The 19,368-nt window shown below is 38.3% G+C and overlaps 1 protein-coding gene across 1 annotated transcript in view; it reads left to right on the forward strand.

The window, feature by feature from the left end:
- Positions 1-18,830, forward strand: part of TRHR (thyrotropin releasing hormone receptor) — a 36,603-nt gene extending 17,773 nt beyond the window's left edge. The window contains exon 2 of the mRNA XM_060116326.1: positions 18,423-18,830. Within this exon, the coding sequence (XP_059972309.1) occupies positions 18,423-18,830 (408 nt within the window). The remainder of the gene's footprint in view (positions 1-18,422) is intronic.
- Positions 18,831-19,368: the final 538 nt, after the last annotated feature.

The following is a 19,368-nucleotide window of genomic DNA, read 5'->3' on the forward strand; positions in this document are numbered from 1 at the left end:
TGGAAAACTGCTGTTATTCTCTGTGGCTCTTAAGCTAATGAATAACAGCTTCTGTTGCTGGCTCCTCCCAACTCTACCCGTTTCCTCAGAATAATTAATCAAAAGAGGTTATTAAATCATATCAGGCTTCTTGTCCCCTTCTAAACATGCTTTAAAATAGAAAATTATCCATGCACTCTGGAACTTTTTTTTTAAATCATGAAAACTGAGGCACCAAAGGAAAACTCATGGTCCTATTAAACTCAGCCAAAAGACAGAAATTTCTAGGCTGTGATGGTATGAATTTTCTCAAATAATTTTTAATGACCACTATGAAACTCTTGGTAACATTTAAGGAAGGCACAATAATTTTTGCAAACCGATGTAAATGTAGACCCACTTTCAGATGCTGCTGCTATCTTTTAAAGAGTTACAGAGTAAAGATAATATAACTAGAATTCTATTTATTCAATAAGGCCATGTTCCTGCCTCAACTAAACTGACTCAGTACAATCCCAATATTAAGGGTAGAGTCAAGTTATTTAGTAACATGGAGGAATATAAACTATTCTTTCAAAAACACCAATAATTTGTCATGAAGACAACTTGAAGCATGGTGATTAGCAAGGATACAATTCACAAAACCGTTTTCGGATATGCATACCCTTAATGGCCTGGACAGTTTCATGGTGTTCTTAAAGTGAGCACAAAGATTTGAACCTCTTGACTCACATGATTTTGTGAGGTTTTCTCGGTCAAGTGAATAGTGAACCATTTTTAGCGGTCACCTCAGGCCGCTCACTGGAAAAGGCTGAAACTTCCAAGGGATTCTTACAACCCTCCTCAAAGCCTCCCCACCCCAGGTGGAGAGTCACTGTTTAAATATGCTACCTTAGATTCTTCAGTTAAAATCATGCCCCAGGCCACTTGCCTTGTCTTCCTCCCACCAGTGTAACCAGGCAAGTAGTCTGTCCCACTTGCCTAGATGTCGGTTGTTTATTAACCTTTTTGATAGGTAATATTATTGAGCTTTTGCTACATTGAACCAGGCATGTTTCTCAGGGATTTTCACATCTCATCTCATTTGTGCCTCTGACATAGACATAACTTTCTCATCTCAGTTTTAAAGGTGAGGGGTCTGAGGTTTAGCAACATTAAGCTCAGGGCCCCCAGTCAAAAAATAGGAGGGGAAGGAGTTTAATCCTAACATCTGATCTAAACCCTCTGATAGCAGTGCCACACTCTACTTCCTCACATACCTGCCCACAGTACTAGTATCTCAGAGATTAGGTATAGAGTGGGCCTATCTGCCTAAGAAAAGGGGAACTTCTTCCTATATATGTGACAGTTAAATTGATTCATTCATTCCACAAAATGTGTTGAACACCTGCTTGAATGATCCAGGCACTGTTTAGACCTTGAGAAACAGTGATGAAAAAATAATACAAAAATCCCAGTCCCATAGACCTTACATCCTAAAGGGGGGTGGGGGTGGGAATCAGGGAATAAATACACATAATATATAAACAAACACACATAGTGTATCAGATTGTAGAGAAAAATTAAGCAGATAAGGAGGATATGAAAACTTGAAATAGGAGGGGTATGATTTTAAATAGGACAGTCAGAGATATCAAATAAATAGCCCATTTGCAGAGTGCAGTGTTATTTTGATTCTATATGCAGGCATTAGTAAATATCATTTATAAATCAATGCCTGAAATAACAGGGTTTTTCCTATTGATGAAATGTTAAAACAGGCTGGCTTAACATTAGTCATTTGGCTTTTATGCACAGGAAGTATAGCATTAGTGATACTATTTAATTATATTTCATAAACTTGTATAGCACTTATTCTAAAAGAAAATGCATTTTACGTTCTAATTCAGAACTGAAGTATTTCCCAGCAATGGGAATAGGGACCTCTAGGTAGGTCAGTGATTGAGAGAGGTTTGTGATAAATGTTCCTTTACCCAAATACAGAGTTAGGCCTCTTCATTTTTGTAAGAGAAAGCCTGACAACCTCTATCTTCCCTTCTCAACTGGGGAAGAAGAGACAGTTGCCTTTTTAGGGACAGGATAAGAGAATTCTGTTTTTTCGATGGTAGCTGGAGTAGTTAAATTGCAGATTGGGACAAACTGCCTGGATCAAATCCCAGTTTTACCCCTTGTAAGTGGTATATGGGTTCCCTCATTTGTAAAATGGAGATGATAGTACCTTCCTCACAATATTGTTGAGATTAAATGAGTTAATGTGTAAATGAAGCATTTAGAACAGCACTTGATGCATAGTAAGTAATGAGTGTTTTCTATTCTTAGTTTCAAAAATACCTTTCACTGTTCTAGCATTTGCTATGTCCCAAGCCCTAGCATAAGCACTTGATCTACATCATCTCATGTTTCCACACAAAAACCCTGGGAGGTAGGTAAAATTTCTTTCACCATTTCCCTGAAGAGAAAACTGAGACTCAGAAATAGTTTCAGTAGCGCCCAAAGTCTAACAATTGGTAAGTGGTGGGACCAGGATACCAACACAGAGTGACTGTTGTAAAAGAAGAGTCTTTGACATTAGTAAATTAGGAGGGTTTGATATAAAAACCAAAGGACTGGCTTGCTTAGGGACAGGAGGACCAACTACCAATCAACATGTAAATGCACCTTCTCCAACTGGCTCCTATACTGGTTCTGCAACACTCCTGACTTAGTCACCCATGAGAGTGCATCATATCTTCTAGAAAAGTAGCTCCCAGGATTATTGAAAGTACAGTGTTAACGTTACATTTTTTAGGTGATTTTTTTTTTTTTTTTGCGGTACGTGGGCCTCTCACTGTTGTGGCCTCTCCCGTTGCGGAGCACAGGCTCCAGACGCGCAGGCTCAGCGGCCATGGCTCACGGGCCCAGCCGCTCCGCCGCATGTGGGATCTTCCCGGACTGGGGCATGAACCCGTGTCCCCTGCATCGGCAGGCGGACTTTCAACCACTGCGCCACCAGGGAAGCCCCTTAGGTGATATTTTTTAGAGAGGTAATGCTAACCATGACTCTGTCATAAGAGAAATCAAATTTTAAATCAAAATTTGGTTTGTGAGCTAAAAGCCAGCATTATTTGGTTTATATTTCTCATAAGCTCTGTTGATAATGAAATGAAGAACTTGAAAAAAATTAGTCATAAAATACAACAATAGTTTGAAATACATTATATGCCATTTGTTGTTTTATTTAAAGTGTTCAACTCTTCAGTTGGTTGGCAAACTACAGTCATGGGCCAAATCCTGTTCAACTGCTTGTTTTTCTAAATAAAGTTTTAATGGAACAGAACCATGCCTGGTCATTTATGTGCTATTTATGGCTGCTTTTGCATTACAATAGCCAGGTTAAGTAGTTGAGACAAAGACTATACGGCCCAAAAAGCTAAAATATTTACTATCTCTCCCTTTATAGTAAAAGATTGCTGACCCCTGAACTAATCCTATTTAAGAGTTTGTAGGGCTTCCCTGGTGGCGCCGTGGTTGAGAGTCCGCCTGCCAATACAGGGGTCACGGGTTCATGCCCCGGTCCTGGAAGATCCCACATGCCGCAGAGCGGCTGGGCCCGTGAGCCATGGCCGCTGAGCCTGCACGTCCGGAGCCTGTGCTCCACAACGGGAGAGGCCGCAACGGTGAGAGGCCTGCGTACCGCAAAAAAAAAAAAGAGTTTGTAAAAATATTATATACTTAGTACAGGCACTGGTAAATGACGGGTGTTCAAAAACAAATGATAAGTACATATTAAATAAATATGTTTGAATTCCACAAAATTATTCAAAACAGAAAAGTTCAAGCTTATCACAGGCAGGCTAAGTTAGCAGCTAGTATATCCCCTGCCTTCACTTGACTCTGTATCTCCTGAAGAAAATGCTTTGCCTGTTACATGGGAGGATCCTTGATTTCAAAAGGCTCTAAAAATACAAATTTAAGATGCAAAGTGATATCTAGAAAAATAGTTTTCTACAGTTTCATGAGTGACAGAGAAGCCACAGATGACTAAATTTGACAGCAGTAGATAAGAACAGAACAAGAATGGCTGTAAAGTGGGATTTGTATCTTTTGGAGGCGACCTTCACCTTACTTTGGTATACATTAACAGAGTATCAGTCAACATCCAGTAATGGGAAATGAACTCAGCATAAATCATATTGAGTTAGCATCTCTTTAGCTCTTTACATTTCATAAGTTCTTCATAACAACATATCCAACAATTCTCTATTTCTACAGACTATTCCCCAGAAATTTTTCTTCAACATAATTTCAGTCTGATCTATCATGACCCTTCTGGACACTGAATCTCTACACACTGATTTTAATTTTTAACTTCAAGCATTTTTTGATGCCAAACCTTGCCTCAATGGCTAGAGATAAAAATGTGCACTACACATTATTCCCACCATCAAGATCTTATGTACCAGGAAAGAAAACAGACCCAAAATAAGAATGACGTTTGCAATTAGGGCTGGAAGTATCAAACAACCACGTGGAATTCCATGGAGGGAGCAAAACTTAGAATAGCGTTAGTGACTTGTTTCTTCATTTGTACATTCATTTCTTTCCTGAACATTTATTGCACCTACTCGGTACCAGACCTTCACGTTGTTCCTTGTATGTAAGGCAGAACAGGGATCCTCAAGCAGCCCTCATCATTCTAAGGACAAAAAAAGAGACTATAAACAAAGAACCAAATGAAGCAACAGGATCTCTTCAGAATGTGATTATTAGTACAGAAGAAATAAACAGGAAGAGATGAAAGGAACTTAGAGGAGGCTTTATACCCCCCAATCTGTATTTTTAGAGAGTATTGTTTTCATGTCCTCCTCGCAATTAATCTTCAAACATATATTTTCCTATATTAAATTCAGACACCAAGGCTCCAGAAAGCTTTGAATGGTAATGACTAGTGAAGCTAAAATTTCAAACCAAATCTTCTAAGACCCATGTTTAACACATCAGAAATTTAAATTCAGTGAAAATGCTGAATTTATGGCTTGCTGAAGAAAAGAAACGTATCTCCCCCATTTTTGACTGTCTCTGTGGGTTCTTTTGGGACAGCTCGAAAATTAGCTCTGTAACTCCAGATGGACCCAAGCATGGTACGGGCTGTCTCTCCAGGGACGGACACAGGTAGAGAAGGAGTTGGCTGCCTCCCAAGTGCTCTCAGCCCCATGATAAGGGACTTTGTCCATGACCTTTAGAAGCAAGACCACTAAATGCCCACTAAAAGTTTGGCAGCCCTGAGAGCTTTACTGCTATTTAGAGATTACCTCCCTCCCCCTCCATCATTCATATTCTATGTCTTAAAATATTCTCATTGATTTCCCATCCCCTGGGTAGGGGGGTGAGCAGCTGAGGGCTCACTCGTCTGTATTACAGTCTACAGTGTCTCCCGTGTGAGGCCAGAGAAGCACAGGGGAGAGATGAGATCGGGAAATAGCTCCCTCAGGAAGGATTAGTATCTTCACAGATGTGTGATAGCCAGTAACTGGATTCCCAGCTCAGAGCCAGCCAAGATGCCTCATTCAGAATTTCTAAGGTCTCATTCCAATGAGAAAAATGATCAAAGGAACTAAACATACCCTAGGTACAAAGGTAAGGAAACCAAAGCAAGACTTATTAAGACAAGCTTTTCCACATGCTTAGCCATTCTCCAATAATTTACCTGGAAGAGAGAACACTCAGAAAAGACTAAATAGGACGTTCAACCCACGGCAGATGAACTGCAGCATTGTTCCAGCATGGCTCATGAAAGAATTCAGACTGACATTTCATTTTCTAAATTGAGATGTTATTATAATTTGAATCCCAGGTGTGGCAGCTGAGTTTTTCCCTTCCCAGCATGTTTCCAAATACCCTCCTCCTGTGAACAAGAAAACATCCAAGCCACAGGAAGGAAGCCAGCCTTTCATCCTGCACAATTATCAGTCTCTGTAATCAATACCGAAACTACAATAGTTGCAAGCGTTGCAGGAAGTTTTGCATCTAATCCTCAAGTCTAGCTGCACATGTTACCTAGCACACAGCTGCTTTCTACTCTTAGCAGAAGAACTTGAAATCAGAAACATTCCAAAAATATGTTCTATCCAGACTTAGTATCGCAGTATGAATAGGAATATCTCTGTTAGGTGCTAAGACATAAACACTGTGTTGAGCTAAGAATGAAGCTTTCTTTTTTTTTTTTTTTTTTTTTTAACATCATCTCGGCCCTTTTTTTTAATTGAAGTAAAAATTGAAGTAATTTACAATGTTGTATTAGTTCTGGTGTACAGCAAAGTGATTCTGATAAATATATATATATTCTTTTTATGATGGTTTATTGCAAGATATTGAATATAGTTCCCTGTGCTATACAGTAGAACCTTGTTGTTTATCTATGTTATATATAGTAGTTTATATCTGCTAATCCCAAACTCCTAATTTATGCCTCCCCACCCCTTCCCCCTTTGATAACCATAAAATTTGTTTTTTATGTCTGTGAGTCTATTTCTGTTTTGTCAATAAGTTCATTTGTATCATATTTTAGATTCCACATGTAAGTGATACATATGGTATTTGTCTTTCTCTGTCTGGCTTACTTCACTTAGTATGATAATCTCTAGGTCCATCCATGTTCCTGCAAATGGCATTATTTCATCCTTTTTTATGGCTGATTAGTATTCCATTGTGTATATATAGCACATCTTCTTTGTCCAATCATGTGTCATTGGACATTTAGGTTGCTTCCATGTCTTGGCTATTGTAAATAGCGCTGCTCTGATCAGTGGGGTGCATGTATCTTTTGGAATTAGAGTTTTCGTCTTTTCCAGGTATATGCCCATAAGTGGGATTGCTGGATCATATGGTAACTCTATTTTTATGTTTTTGAGGAACCTCCGTACTGTTTTCCATAATGGCTGCACCAATTTACAATCCCACCAACAGTGTAGGAAGGTTCTCTTAAGAATTAGTTTTTCATCCTCCCTGCTCCCCTGCACATACAGCCTTCATCAATTCCAACCTTTAAGCAGCACGTTTTATGGGTTTTTTTTCTTTTTGGTTTTGCAAACTTCAGGAAAAAAGTATTTCTTCCCCAAATTCAAGGTATTATAGTAAGGAGGATAAGGAGACTTTGGAGTCAAATATACATGTTTATACATGTTTTTAAACTGTGGCTTTATTCCTTAATGTATGACATTTCTCAGCATCAGTCTTACCCTTTGTAAAATGCAGATAAAGTAGGGCTATCATGAAGAAAATGCCAAGCACATTGACTGGTACATAGTAAGTATTTCATAAGTCTTAATTCTCTTTCTCTCCTTCATCTACCAATTCCCATTGCTAGATTGGAATACCTTTCATTTTCATCCAGTTTTCTTCATTCTAGATTGAAACATGTTAAGAAATACTGCACAGTCCCCATCTAACACAGATTCTCAGAGATTTTCAGAAAGTGAGGCTCACGGCCGGCCACTCAGAGTCTCTCTTACCCTGAGAGGTGTTGGTGTCATTTTACCCTGAACCCTAGCTCTACTAACTGGGACAACTCAACATTCCATCACTTTTTCTCACTCTTCATGTGTCTGTGCCTCTGCCTGTCTTTGCTCTTGAAAGAAAGTACAAGCTTTGAGGGTTCATCCCACATCAGAGTTGGGTGCAGAGCTCTGCCCATTTCCCACAAGAAGTGACTCACACTTGGTATTTTTGGTGACGCTCAGTGATTATTCTGGAGACCTGGACATGTCACAACAGAAGGGTCACATCATGTTCTGCACAGAAATATGCCACCCTGTTACTTCAGCTCTCATCTGTGCTCTTGTATCTTACCAACAGCAGTGGCTACTTGTGGCTCTACTGGCACATGAAGCCCCCCTGGGACACAGAGTCCAGGTTCCTGTCCCCCAGTCGTCTCACTCAAGAAACAGTTCTGCTGGACAAGTCCACCTTCCTCAACACCCCTAGAATTGTGAAGAAATTTTTTTTCAATTTCACTGGACATACCACACTTACAAATTTATACTTGAAAAATTTTGTATCACCATTTTTTTCACTTAATCACTACTTCTCCTTCCTCAGCATCACCAAATACAACCACAGTTTCTCTACTGTGAACCTCTGCTAACATTTTTATGGACCTTTTTAATCAGAGTAGAGCCCAGAAAACACTTCAGAATTCTTGCCAGAATGGCTATTCTGAATAGAACATTTAGATATAGTACTTGACAGGTGGAGTCAAGAACCCATGCATTAGCATCCCTGTGTGGCTTCTTGTGAAGAAATCTGTAAGTAATCCACAACACAGCATATGACAGTCCACAATCTCTCCACCATGAATCACCACTCAGCCTTTATTCACTTTTATTATACTTTAACTGACTTTGAGTTGATTCCAAGCCCTTTTCTGGCCCCATCATTAATTTTTAAATCCCGTCAATGATCTCACACCAGGATATGAAGCACCCCACATTGATTATAACTGTCTTTTTTAAACTGCCTGTGCAGATACTAAGTCAGAACAAAGTAGAACAAGCTGAAAGTGGAAAATTCCAGAGCACCCCAATCAGTGTAGAAGCTTGGCTAAATTCAGATTTATATTATTGTCTAGTAAAGTTTTTCCTTCAGTTGGCTCAACTGATGTAACAAAATGCAAGAAGTCATCGATCACATTGATCATAGGCCACCTGAGAGCAAAATATTCCCAGTAACAGAACACTTTGCTAATATGCAGCAATGCAGGAGAACGTGGATAGTCTCTAAACACAGAATGTGTTGTCACCCTTCAAAAAGTGGCATTAGAAGATTGAAGGCTAACTTTTATATCCATTAACCAACAAACTGTGTCCAGAAGGATGTACACTTCTGAAAATGGAGATATTCCAGTCAGAAGTGCAAGAACTAGAGCACTTCGCTAATTTCAAGAGCCCTACACCCACACATACCTCCACAATTACATTTTAACATTTGCAAAAAATAAGTATTTACTCAATAATAATTCAGCTGTTAACTGAACACTTATTATATCACAGGCATGCATACAAAGGGCTTCTCCCAACCTGTTATGCAATCCTATAAAAGTTAGTTGTTGATTTACTTTGTTCATGAAGCCAAAAACAGAGCTTAGGCATTATAGAATGTGGGATCCAATATTGATAAAGAGCCTCTTTACAAGCTGAAGTTAGCCTAAGATGCTCTTGATGCTCACTTATAAGAGTGGTAAATATTCTTTGAGGACATTTACTGATATGGTTGTCACTTCCTGTAATATGGCTTTGCCTTTTTAGTTCTAAGAAAGCTTTTTCAGATTGCCCTGAAATTTAGATATTCTGCACCTAAATGACAGCCAAAGGTTTGAATGGGCCTTGGTACATTTTATTAAGTAATTTTTCTCTGGCTATTCTTTTTAAATCTTCTATAAATTCAGTTTTTAAATTGACAGTACTCCTAAAAAAGGATTTAATTATTTGCTTTCTTCTCAAAGTGATACCTCTATATCTTTCTATAACTCCATGTCTTCAACAATATTTCAGTTATAATGAACTTTATTTTTTAAATTTTATTTTATTTATTTTATTTTTGGCTGCATTGGGTCTTCATTGCTGCACGCGGGTTTTCTCTAGTTGCAGCAAGCAGGGGCTACTCTTCGTTGCAGTACGCGGGCTTCTCATTGTGGTGGCTTCTCGTTGCAGAGCACGGGCTCTAGGCACGTAGGCTTCAGTAGTTGTGGCATGTAGGCTCAGTAATTGTGGCTCGTGGGCTCTAAGCATAGGCTCAGTAGTTGTGGCGCTCGGGCTTAGTTGCTCCGCGGCATGTGGGATCTTCCCGGACCAGGGCTCGAACCGTGTCCCCTGCATTGGCAGGCAGATTCTTGACCACTGTGTCACCAGGGAAGCCCTATAATGAACTTTAAAAAAGAAATAATAGTAGGTCTGGAAACCAGGGTCCTGGGTCTAGAGATGCACTGTGTTCTTAGATAGCTACAGGAAATTAATATAAATTCTAGTAATTTTTCAACACTTCAAGAAACTGCATCACCTCTCTGAATGCAGCAATTAAGATGATTACCAACAATCACTGTGATTGGGAACTGAATCTCTTCCTATAGTTCATCAGCATCTTCAGGGATACATATGCTCCAGGTGTTATTTCCCTTTGCCTGGCCTTATAATCCCCAAATAACAAAATCCCATTTATGTGAAAATGATCACAAACATGTCTGAGTATTGTGTTACCATTAATAACATATAAGTTGGATTTTCTCAGAATGTTCAAACTGGAGAGACTTTTGAGAGGAATCCAGATTGTGTATTTACTGGCTCGGAATATGAGGTTCAGACATAAGTGATGTGACCTGCCCAATCTCCTCAGAACTCAGAGGTGGATTGTGAAACCAAGATGCTGGACACCAATTCCAGCTCCTTCTATGCCCACTGCACTTTGTCCCTCCCTAACATACAGAAGGACTATGCCACAGCATTTATCTCCCAGGAGAGAATGTCCAGATAATAGCAGGACCCATGACCAGGCACAGGGTTTTTTCTGAATCATACATAGAATCAAAAATCAATTTTTTTTCTGAATCAGTACAAGAATTCCAACTAAATTTCCCAGAGTACTGAGGTATCAACCATTCCCCATGACCTCCTAGGCAGACTAATAAACCAATCTCTGATAATTAATCAAAATGTCCTCAGATTCTATGTAAGCAGATCCTCATAAATGGCATACTATTAATTGATCTGTAACCCAAAAAAGAAGTTTCCATTTTATTTTTTTATTCCATTTTATTTTTTATTCCATTTTATTACTTTCACATTAAAAATTTTTTTTCCCTAGGAAATTGCTATGAAGGATTCCTATCTGCCTTGATATGACAGTTTTCTTCTCCCTAATCAGTACTTTCTAAATGTAACACTCCAATTTGGGGCAAAAAATCGTATGTGATTCCAGGGCTACCAGTGACTCCTGCCAATAACGTTATCCTTTCCAAATACTTCAAAAACATTTTTTATTGGAGTATAGTTGATTCACAATGTTGTGTTAGTTTCTGCTGTACAGCAAAGTGAATCAGTTATACATATACATATTTCCATTCTTTTTTAGATTCTTTTCCCATATAGGTCATTACCAAGTACTGAGTTCACTGTGCTATACAGTAGGTCCTTATTAATTATCTATTTTATATATAGTAGTGTGTATATGTCAATCCCAATCTCCCAATTTATCCCTCCCCCCCACATCCCCCCAGTAACCATGTTTGTTTTTTTTACATCTATGACTCTATTTCTGTTTTATAAATAATTTCATTTGTACCATTTTTTTAGATTCCACATATAAGTGATATCATATATTCATCTTTCTGTGTCTGATGTACTTCACTCAGTATGACAATATCTAGGTCCATCCATGTTGCTACAAATGGCATTATTTCATTCTTTCTTATGACCGAGTAATATTCCATTGCATATATGTTACAGCAAATTTGAAGGCTTCAGCTTACCATATATGTTGATTTTTGTAATTATCTAGAAAGAAAACTAGACTTAGAGTTAGTTAATAACTAGCTTAGTTTAATAACTAGCTTTGCTATTTATGTGTGAGCTGTATGACCTTATTTCTCTGCTTCTCTGAGCTGTTTCCATTCATCAATGAGATGGGAATAATAACACCTGTCCTACAGATCTCACTGGGACATGAACAGAAAATGGTTTAAGGACAATGAAAGTACTTTGTTAATTCCAAGGAATTAAACAATTAACTGCTATCAGGACTTCATTCAGGATTCAGGGTATTGACAAGAAAGTGGCATTTTCTCCCAGATTATCTTGATTGCTTAGATCAAGTGTGGCTAAGAACAAAAAAAGAAAAGAAAAGAAGATATTGAAAAAGTAATTTTGTGTCTACACTTGAGAAGACGCCAGCCACACCACTTGGGCACTGGACTCTGTTCCCTATTCAAGAACATAGTTCTTCCAATTGTCTTCTTTCTCTTTCTCCTGGATCATAAGATTTCCCCTCTCTATGGGGATTGTTCCCTAAGCAAAAAACAAACATGCTGTGATGTCTCTCATCTTTAGAAAAATGGACTCTTCATCTCCCTCTGGCAGCCCTTCTGCTTTTCTACTCCTTTTCCCAGAAAAACTCAAAAGATATGTTTATAATCACTATCCACTTTTCCCATCTTCTCTTGAACCCACTCTAAGCAGGCTTGCCTGATAAATTAAAGTTTTTATTTGTATAGATAAATAATGCTTTTCTCCAAAACTACTCATTTCCTCTTATTCATGCTATTCTGTCTTGTAGTTGTTCTCCAAGTTACAAGAGTAGCCTAAGAGGGTTGTCCCAACTATTTTAGTTTTGTCTTTTACTCTTTATCTTTCTTGAGTCCTGATCTGTAAAATTGGTTAGTACTTTTTACTAGGCATTATTGTAATAATTATCAGAATTACATCCAATATTAAATGTTTAATATTCTTGAATACTTTGTAACTTAAAAATCAATATGCAACCCAGCAATTCCACTCTTACTTATAGACCCAAGAAAAATAAAAACATACATGCCCACAAAAACTTGTACACCAATGTTCATAACAGTATTATTCATTATAGGCAAAAAGTGGAAACCACCCAAATGAGTGGATAAATAAAATGTGGTATATACATAGGATGGAATGTTATTCAGCAATTAAAAGAAATGAAGTACTGATAAAAGCCGCAACATGGGTGAACGTTAAAAACATTACACTAAGTGAAAGACACTAGTCATACACAAAAGACTGCATGATTCCAATTATATGAGATATTCAGATAGGCAAATCTATGGAAACATAAAGTACATTAGTGGTTGCCTAGGACTGGGGAAGGTGGACTGTGACTGCTCACGGGTATAGGGTTTCTATTCAGGATGATGAAAATGTCCTAAAATTAGATTGTGGTAATGGTTTCACAGCTCTGTGGATATACTAAAAACACCTGAATTGAACAGTTTAAGTGGGTGAACTTAATTATATGTAAATTATATCTCAATAAAGCAATGTATGAGGTTAACATCATTAGTCATAAGTCAAGCTGATAGCCTGCACCCCTGATATGTTGTGTTGAAAATGGCAGTTCACCTCTGTGGCCTTCCTCCAAAAAATCCATAACTTCATTGTAACCATGAGGAAAACATCATCCAAACTCAAGTTGAAAGACATTCTATAAAATGCCTAACCAGTTCTCCTCAAAACGATCAAGACCATCAAACATAAGGAAAGTTAGAGAAACTGTCACAGCCCAGAGGAACCTGAGAAGATGTAATGACTAAATATAATGTGGTATCCTGGATGGGATCCTGGAACAGAAAAAGGGCACTAGAGAAAAACTAATGAAATCTGAATAAAGTATGGAGTTAACTAATTCTGTGTAAGAATAGTCATTAATTGTGACAAAGAAATGCACCATACTAGTGTAAGGTCTTAGTGATAGGGAGACTTTGGTGTAGGGTATTTGGAAACTCTCTGTATTAACTTTGCAACTTTTCTATAAATCTAACACTATCTTTTTAAAGGTAATATACAAACATTAGCTAATAGTTTTAGAACTTGTAGTAAAAGTCATAGTACTAGTACTAGAGATAGCAGTTAGTAAAACTAGGTTCCTCAGCAGCCTAGAATAGAGAAACTAGTTAGCCTCTGGTTTTTCACAGACAGCACACATATGCAAAGTTGAGCTTGTGTCCACTCAGGGAAATGTAATCTCAACCTTAACAGTCAGATAGACATCTACCCAGTTCATGTCTTTTTAAAAAAAAATTTTAAAGGAAGAAAAGAAATCCTTGAATAGGGTCTTTATCTAGAGATTTTATAGATTACAAAATGATGTTTTGAGGACTGAATTGAAACTCTCTTGTGAGAACTATATGGTACTTATTCCACATAATTAAATATCATAAAGAGTAAAATATATATAGTGGGGCTTGATTCTAAAGTTTCCAGCTGATACTCACGAAAAAGATAACCCTTCACCATGGTGGCCAAGGACAGAGGCCTGCCCACCTTAGACCCTCCTGTTCCCATCCTGTTCTTCTCAGCCATCTCTGTAAGCAGTTTCTCCAGCTGAACACTATGTTTCAATCAACTGATTTTTATGACCTCTTTTCCTTGCCCTCAATATACTCTGCAAAAATGGCTGCCTACTTCTTCGTTGACTTTTTTAGCTCCATGGAGCTGACCCTTTTAGGACTCAACACTCTACATCCCCTTTGGCAGCTGCATCTCCCCTTCTGTCCTAGCAGAAGGAATGCCAAGCACCCCACAGAAAATGATGGATTTTGTTATGATTTCCACAAGCTTCCTAGAGAAAAGAGATCGCTCCACTTCTTTCCATGGTCTGCAGTTAGAACTTGCACACTAAATTACTTCTGGTCTTCATGTTATGCCCCACTATCTCATGCCTCCAAATTGTCACACACACCCAGTCTCTGCAGTAACACTTGTCCTGCCTCTCCTTATCTTCAGATTTTGGCTTAACTATCACTGAGACCAAATCCTCACTCACCAATCCTCAACCTCAAGTCCAGATCAGGGGCTCTCATAGAACCAAAACTTTCCTCTGTCTTAGCATTTGTCACATTGTATCATATTATAAGATACATGAAGCCATTGGCAATGTGTCTCTGGGTCACTGTCGAATCCTCAAGAGCCAGGACATTGACTGGTACACAATAGGAATGCCAATGAATCTCCTAGAGTAAATGGGTAAATTAATTCCTTCCCAATCAAAAATATATGGTAAATATATATATATATATGGTAAGATCATTTTCCCCTGAAGATTGTTTCATGCTGTTTCTCAAAGACCTTTAGGTCCTGGGGCAGAGGCTTCTGTAAATAAGCAATCTTTCAACTCATTGTGTATCCCATGCATTTCCCCAGTAAAAATGTCAATGCCTAAAAACAATGGCCCAAAGATATTTTCAAATTTGCATTTTTGTCACTTATTTGGAACCACAACAGAAATAAAACTTCAGCAACCAACAGTGAAATTAATTGGGTATGAAAGACAATCTCTAGGATATTTCCTTTCTAGGTATTTGCTCCTGTATTAAGAACTATTAAAATCCAAGCTATGGCTACACCAAAAACTTGTGAACATTTTAGAAAGTGATTAAGCTCAATCAAAGATATTTGTAATTAACTAAAAATAATTATGAGTGAGATTAAATGTATTCTCTATTATCCCACTGGAGACATATTTTCCTCCGGGTCAGTCTTAGAAACATCACTGTATTTGTTTTATTTTAACACCTCCTTAACATTTAAAAAATGTATATTTCAAACAAAAGGCTGAAGTATATTAAGGACTCATTTTACTAATTAACCAATCTCTATTTTAAAGGGATTTTTAATATTAAAAAATTAAGTGTTTGCAAAAATCCTCTAACAATATGTTGGAATATTAAAACCCAGAAAAGGAATACTCGAGAAATGGTGTCTCCTCCAGGATGGAGTATGGAGTGAATAGGGGGCAGCTCCAAGGGAACCAGCTTCATGAAGCCTCCCCTTCTCTGCCGGTGGAGTAAGTTAATCCTTCCTCATAACCCTGGACTCATATATATCACAAGGCACATATCATAGTCTGCTTATTTTTAATGTATAAAGTCAGTGGCTTCACAATGCATTGATATAAGCAACATGAAAAGAGGAGAGAGCCTTACCATTTGAATCCCCAACATCTAGAAAAGTCCCTAGGATATGGCAAGTGCTTAATAAATGTTCACTGAATGAAAAGAAAAACAGAAAAGGATCATGATTACATATTTTGAAATAATTCTTTCCATGCCTGAATTTATTCAACATTAATTGAGGTCTATCTTATGTCACATACTGTATTAAATACCTGAGGAAAGAGAAATGAATAAACTTTACTCATGTCCTGAAGAAGCTCACCATCTATTGGACAGGTGGACAAATGTAACTCATTGCAATAAAAAGTTTGGGGAGTGATGCCAAAGTATGCTTGGGGGCCTGTGGAAGCGCATGGCAGAGATACTAACCTAGAAACAGATTGTTTTTCTTTGAGACAATGAGTAAAAAGAGGTAGGTAGATATTATATGTGAATTCAGTGTTTCATCTGAAAATAGTAGGGAAAAATAAACAGATATAAAATTCAACCTTTAAGTTCAGAGATTCAGCAGCAATAAGTATGTTGAAATTATACTTAGAAGAGATTAAATGTTTTTGGCAACCATGTGGGATTAACATGGTAGAAATATCATTAATGAAAATGCAAAAGACTTTAACAGGGAGAGCAAAGTATAAAGGAAAGAGCATGGGCTTTGGCTTAAGCAGACTTAGCTTGAATCATGGCTGTCACTTACTAGCCATGTGTCTTTTGACAAATCACATATATTCTCTAAACCTCAATTTCTTCATATGCAAAAGAGAACCAATACTAGCTTACACGTGGAGTTATTAAAAGCATTAAATAAGATTATGTTTACATATCTTTATGACGGGCCATTATAAAGACTCAAATGTGATGCTAGCAATCCAATTGTAAATCAAACCAGGGGCTCAAATATAAGATGCTTAGTCCTTGGCAAGGAGTGGGAGGATGTTGGTAAGTGTGAAGCAGTGACCTGATATCAGAGAACCTGGAGTACCAGGCAGTGGAAAAAAGCAGGGATGTGAGTGATGATGATGACGATAAAGATGATAATTACTATGACTCCTTCCAAAGCTCAGAGTATTTATCACTGAATTAAGCCTTTAGTTTCCTAGGATCAATTAAAGTATTTACTCATAATCTTAAAAGTCAGCTTTGAAAAAGCAGACTTCCATTAACCTCTTGTCTGAATAGATCCTCTTTATCTCTGAAAGAAGTCAAGAATCTCTGACAAGTTTTACTTGGTATTATATGAACCAATGTGAAAATCATATCTTCCCACTGAACAACTTCCCTACCCCAGTAAGCCAAATATAAAATGTAATTATCCTATATGCAGTGAGTCAGAGGGACAGTGAACAGTGATCACTCAGGGAACAGTGAGTGAGGTAGAGCAGGAGGGCTTGGGGCACATTCTTAGAGGGGAGGGAGGACTTCAAGAAAGTGATCAAATGGCCCTGGAAGCAGAGGAAACACAGTAACTTGAGAGTAGGTGGATAGATAGCTCATAGGTGCCATTGCAAAGAAGTTGTAGGAATTGTTCAAAAAGAGATAGTAGTGGTTCAAAAAACAATACAGGCTATGTGTGTCCCTAAGTGAGAAGTATTACAGCAAATAATATGAGCCAAGAAAGGAGGCAGTTACTATAGAATAACAGCAAGAGGGTAGCATTACCCCCACGATGTGGAATTCATGGGGAGTTCCTGGGGTGGACAAGATATAGTTAAGGGTAGGACAGAGCCCCAGTATCAGAAGGACTGCTAGGAGGGGAACGGAAGGTATTCTAACACAGGAGAGCAAGATGGATTCTATTATCAGGATTAAGTACAGGAGCTGAATTTATAGTAGATACTAATGACAGAGTAGGTATCTAGCTGTGGAATCCTTATTTCTACACTAAAGAACTTTTAAAAGCCCTGTCTACAAACAGGATCTCTCACAATGCCAGAACAAGATAGAGGCTGGTGGAGAGGGCTTTAGGAAAACAGCTGAGAGGTTGAGAAAGATGAAAGAGGAAGTATCAGCCCCTTCTATCTGCAGTAGTTTTCAAGTTCAGAACATCTAGAAAGTCTGGGCTGAGGAAGCTGAAATTTGTCAGACTCTGTAAGAGACTATAGATAGCTAAAAACTTATTTTAAAATATGTAAACTGTTGCTGTTGAAGGAAAGGTGAGTAAAGATGGGATTAGACCCTAGGTCTCCTAGTGTTTACCGCAGACACTTCTGGTGCCCTGGGTCACATCCTCTTAGATAGACTGTGGTTTCAGCCATGATTTCATGGCTATGGTGGATGGTTCCTGCTTGCTGAGAACACTGCACTACAGGTATCCGATGTCCCCTGACTGTCTCTTCTCTTCTCCGCCTCAGGGTTCTGTCTAAAGCCCTTAGGAGTTTCCAGGTAGGTGAAACTTGGAAGTACCATGCATTTAAAGCCCCTAAGGCACCTCTCAACAAAGGGGAGATGGCAGCCAGTAGATAAATGCCTCAGCTTCCCTGTCTCTGGACAGATGATCCCGAAATGCATTACTTGATCCACAGTTGCCCACAGTGGGAGTTGTCTCAAAAACACACCCTATTTTGGCTTTTCCTCCTCTGTCACGCTCTCTTCTATGCCTTTAATCCTGCTTCCTGGGTTCATCTCCCAAACACTGTAAACTGCCTGCACTTAAGTCCTTGTCTCAGACTACATCTTGAGAACTAAATGCTGGAGGAGGGCAGAGGCGGAGTCGTTTTATTTTCATGTTTTGGTTCTGTTTTGTTTTAATTTGTGTTTGCTTTGCATTTCTGTTTCTCCATAGGTCACCAAGATGCTCGCAGTGGTTGTCATTCTCTTTGCCCTTTTATGGATGCCCTACAGAACTCTTGTGGTTGTCAACTCATTTCTCTCTAGCCCTTTCCAAGAAAATTGGTTCTTGCTCTTTTGCAGAATTTGCATTTATCTCAACAGTGCCATCAACCCAGTGATTTACAATCTCATGTCCCAGAAATTCCGTGCAGCCTTCAGAAAGCTCTGCAACTGTAAGCAGAAGCCAGTGGAGAAACCGGCTAACTACAGTGTGGCCCTCAATTACAGCGTCATCAAGGAGTCAGATCATTTCAGCACAGAGCTTGATGACATCACTGTCACTGACACTTACTTGGCTGCCACGAAAGTGTCTTTTGATGACACCTGCTTGGCTTCTGAAATAACCATTAGCCAAAGTTGATTCATGAAGTAGAAGAAAATGGATGATAAAGAAAATGAGAATCTGTGCAGTTATCAACCTAAGAGAGGAAACAGCCAATACTGGTATGTGACGACAGGGCAGATAAAGTCCTCACCAGTGCTCTAACACTACTGCCCCAAGATACTTTAACCCATTAGAATGATTCACAGCTTCCTTCTCATATCAAGAAAATGTATATCATAGAAAAACTGAGCAGATCTGTGAAAGATCCAAATGGTGGAAATTTTCCATTTAATTTGACACTGTATTTTCTGGGGCTGTGAAGTTTAGATGAAATCTAGACATCAGTTTACCTTATTCAAAATAACTTTATCAAATGTATTTTCTCACCCCTCCCAAATTATTTATACATGTGGTAATTTGGCAACATGAAAATTTTTAATGTTTTCATTTAGCATTTCATTTTAATAAAGTACAGTGCTATTTTCATGAATAGTTGAAACTACAGGGAAAAATAGAAAAAAAATTTGAGGAGTAAAAATGAGATTTCAGACAAATATATTCACGATATGAAAAA

This window comes from Mesoplodon densirostris, chromosome 13 (assembly GCF_025265405.1).
Source record: "Mesoplodon densirostris isolate mMesDen1 chromosome 13, mMesDen1 primary haplotype, whole genome shotgun sequence".
Taxonomy (NCBI): Eukaryota; Metazoa; Chordata; class Mammalia; order Artiodactyla; family Ziphiidae; genus Mesoplodon; species Mesoplodon densirostris.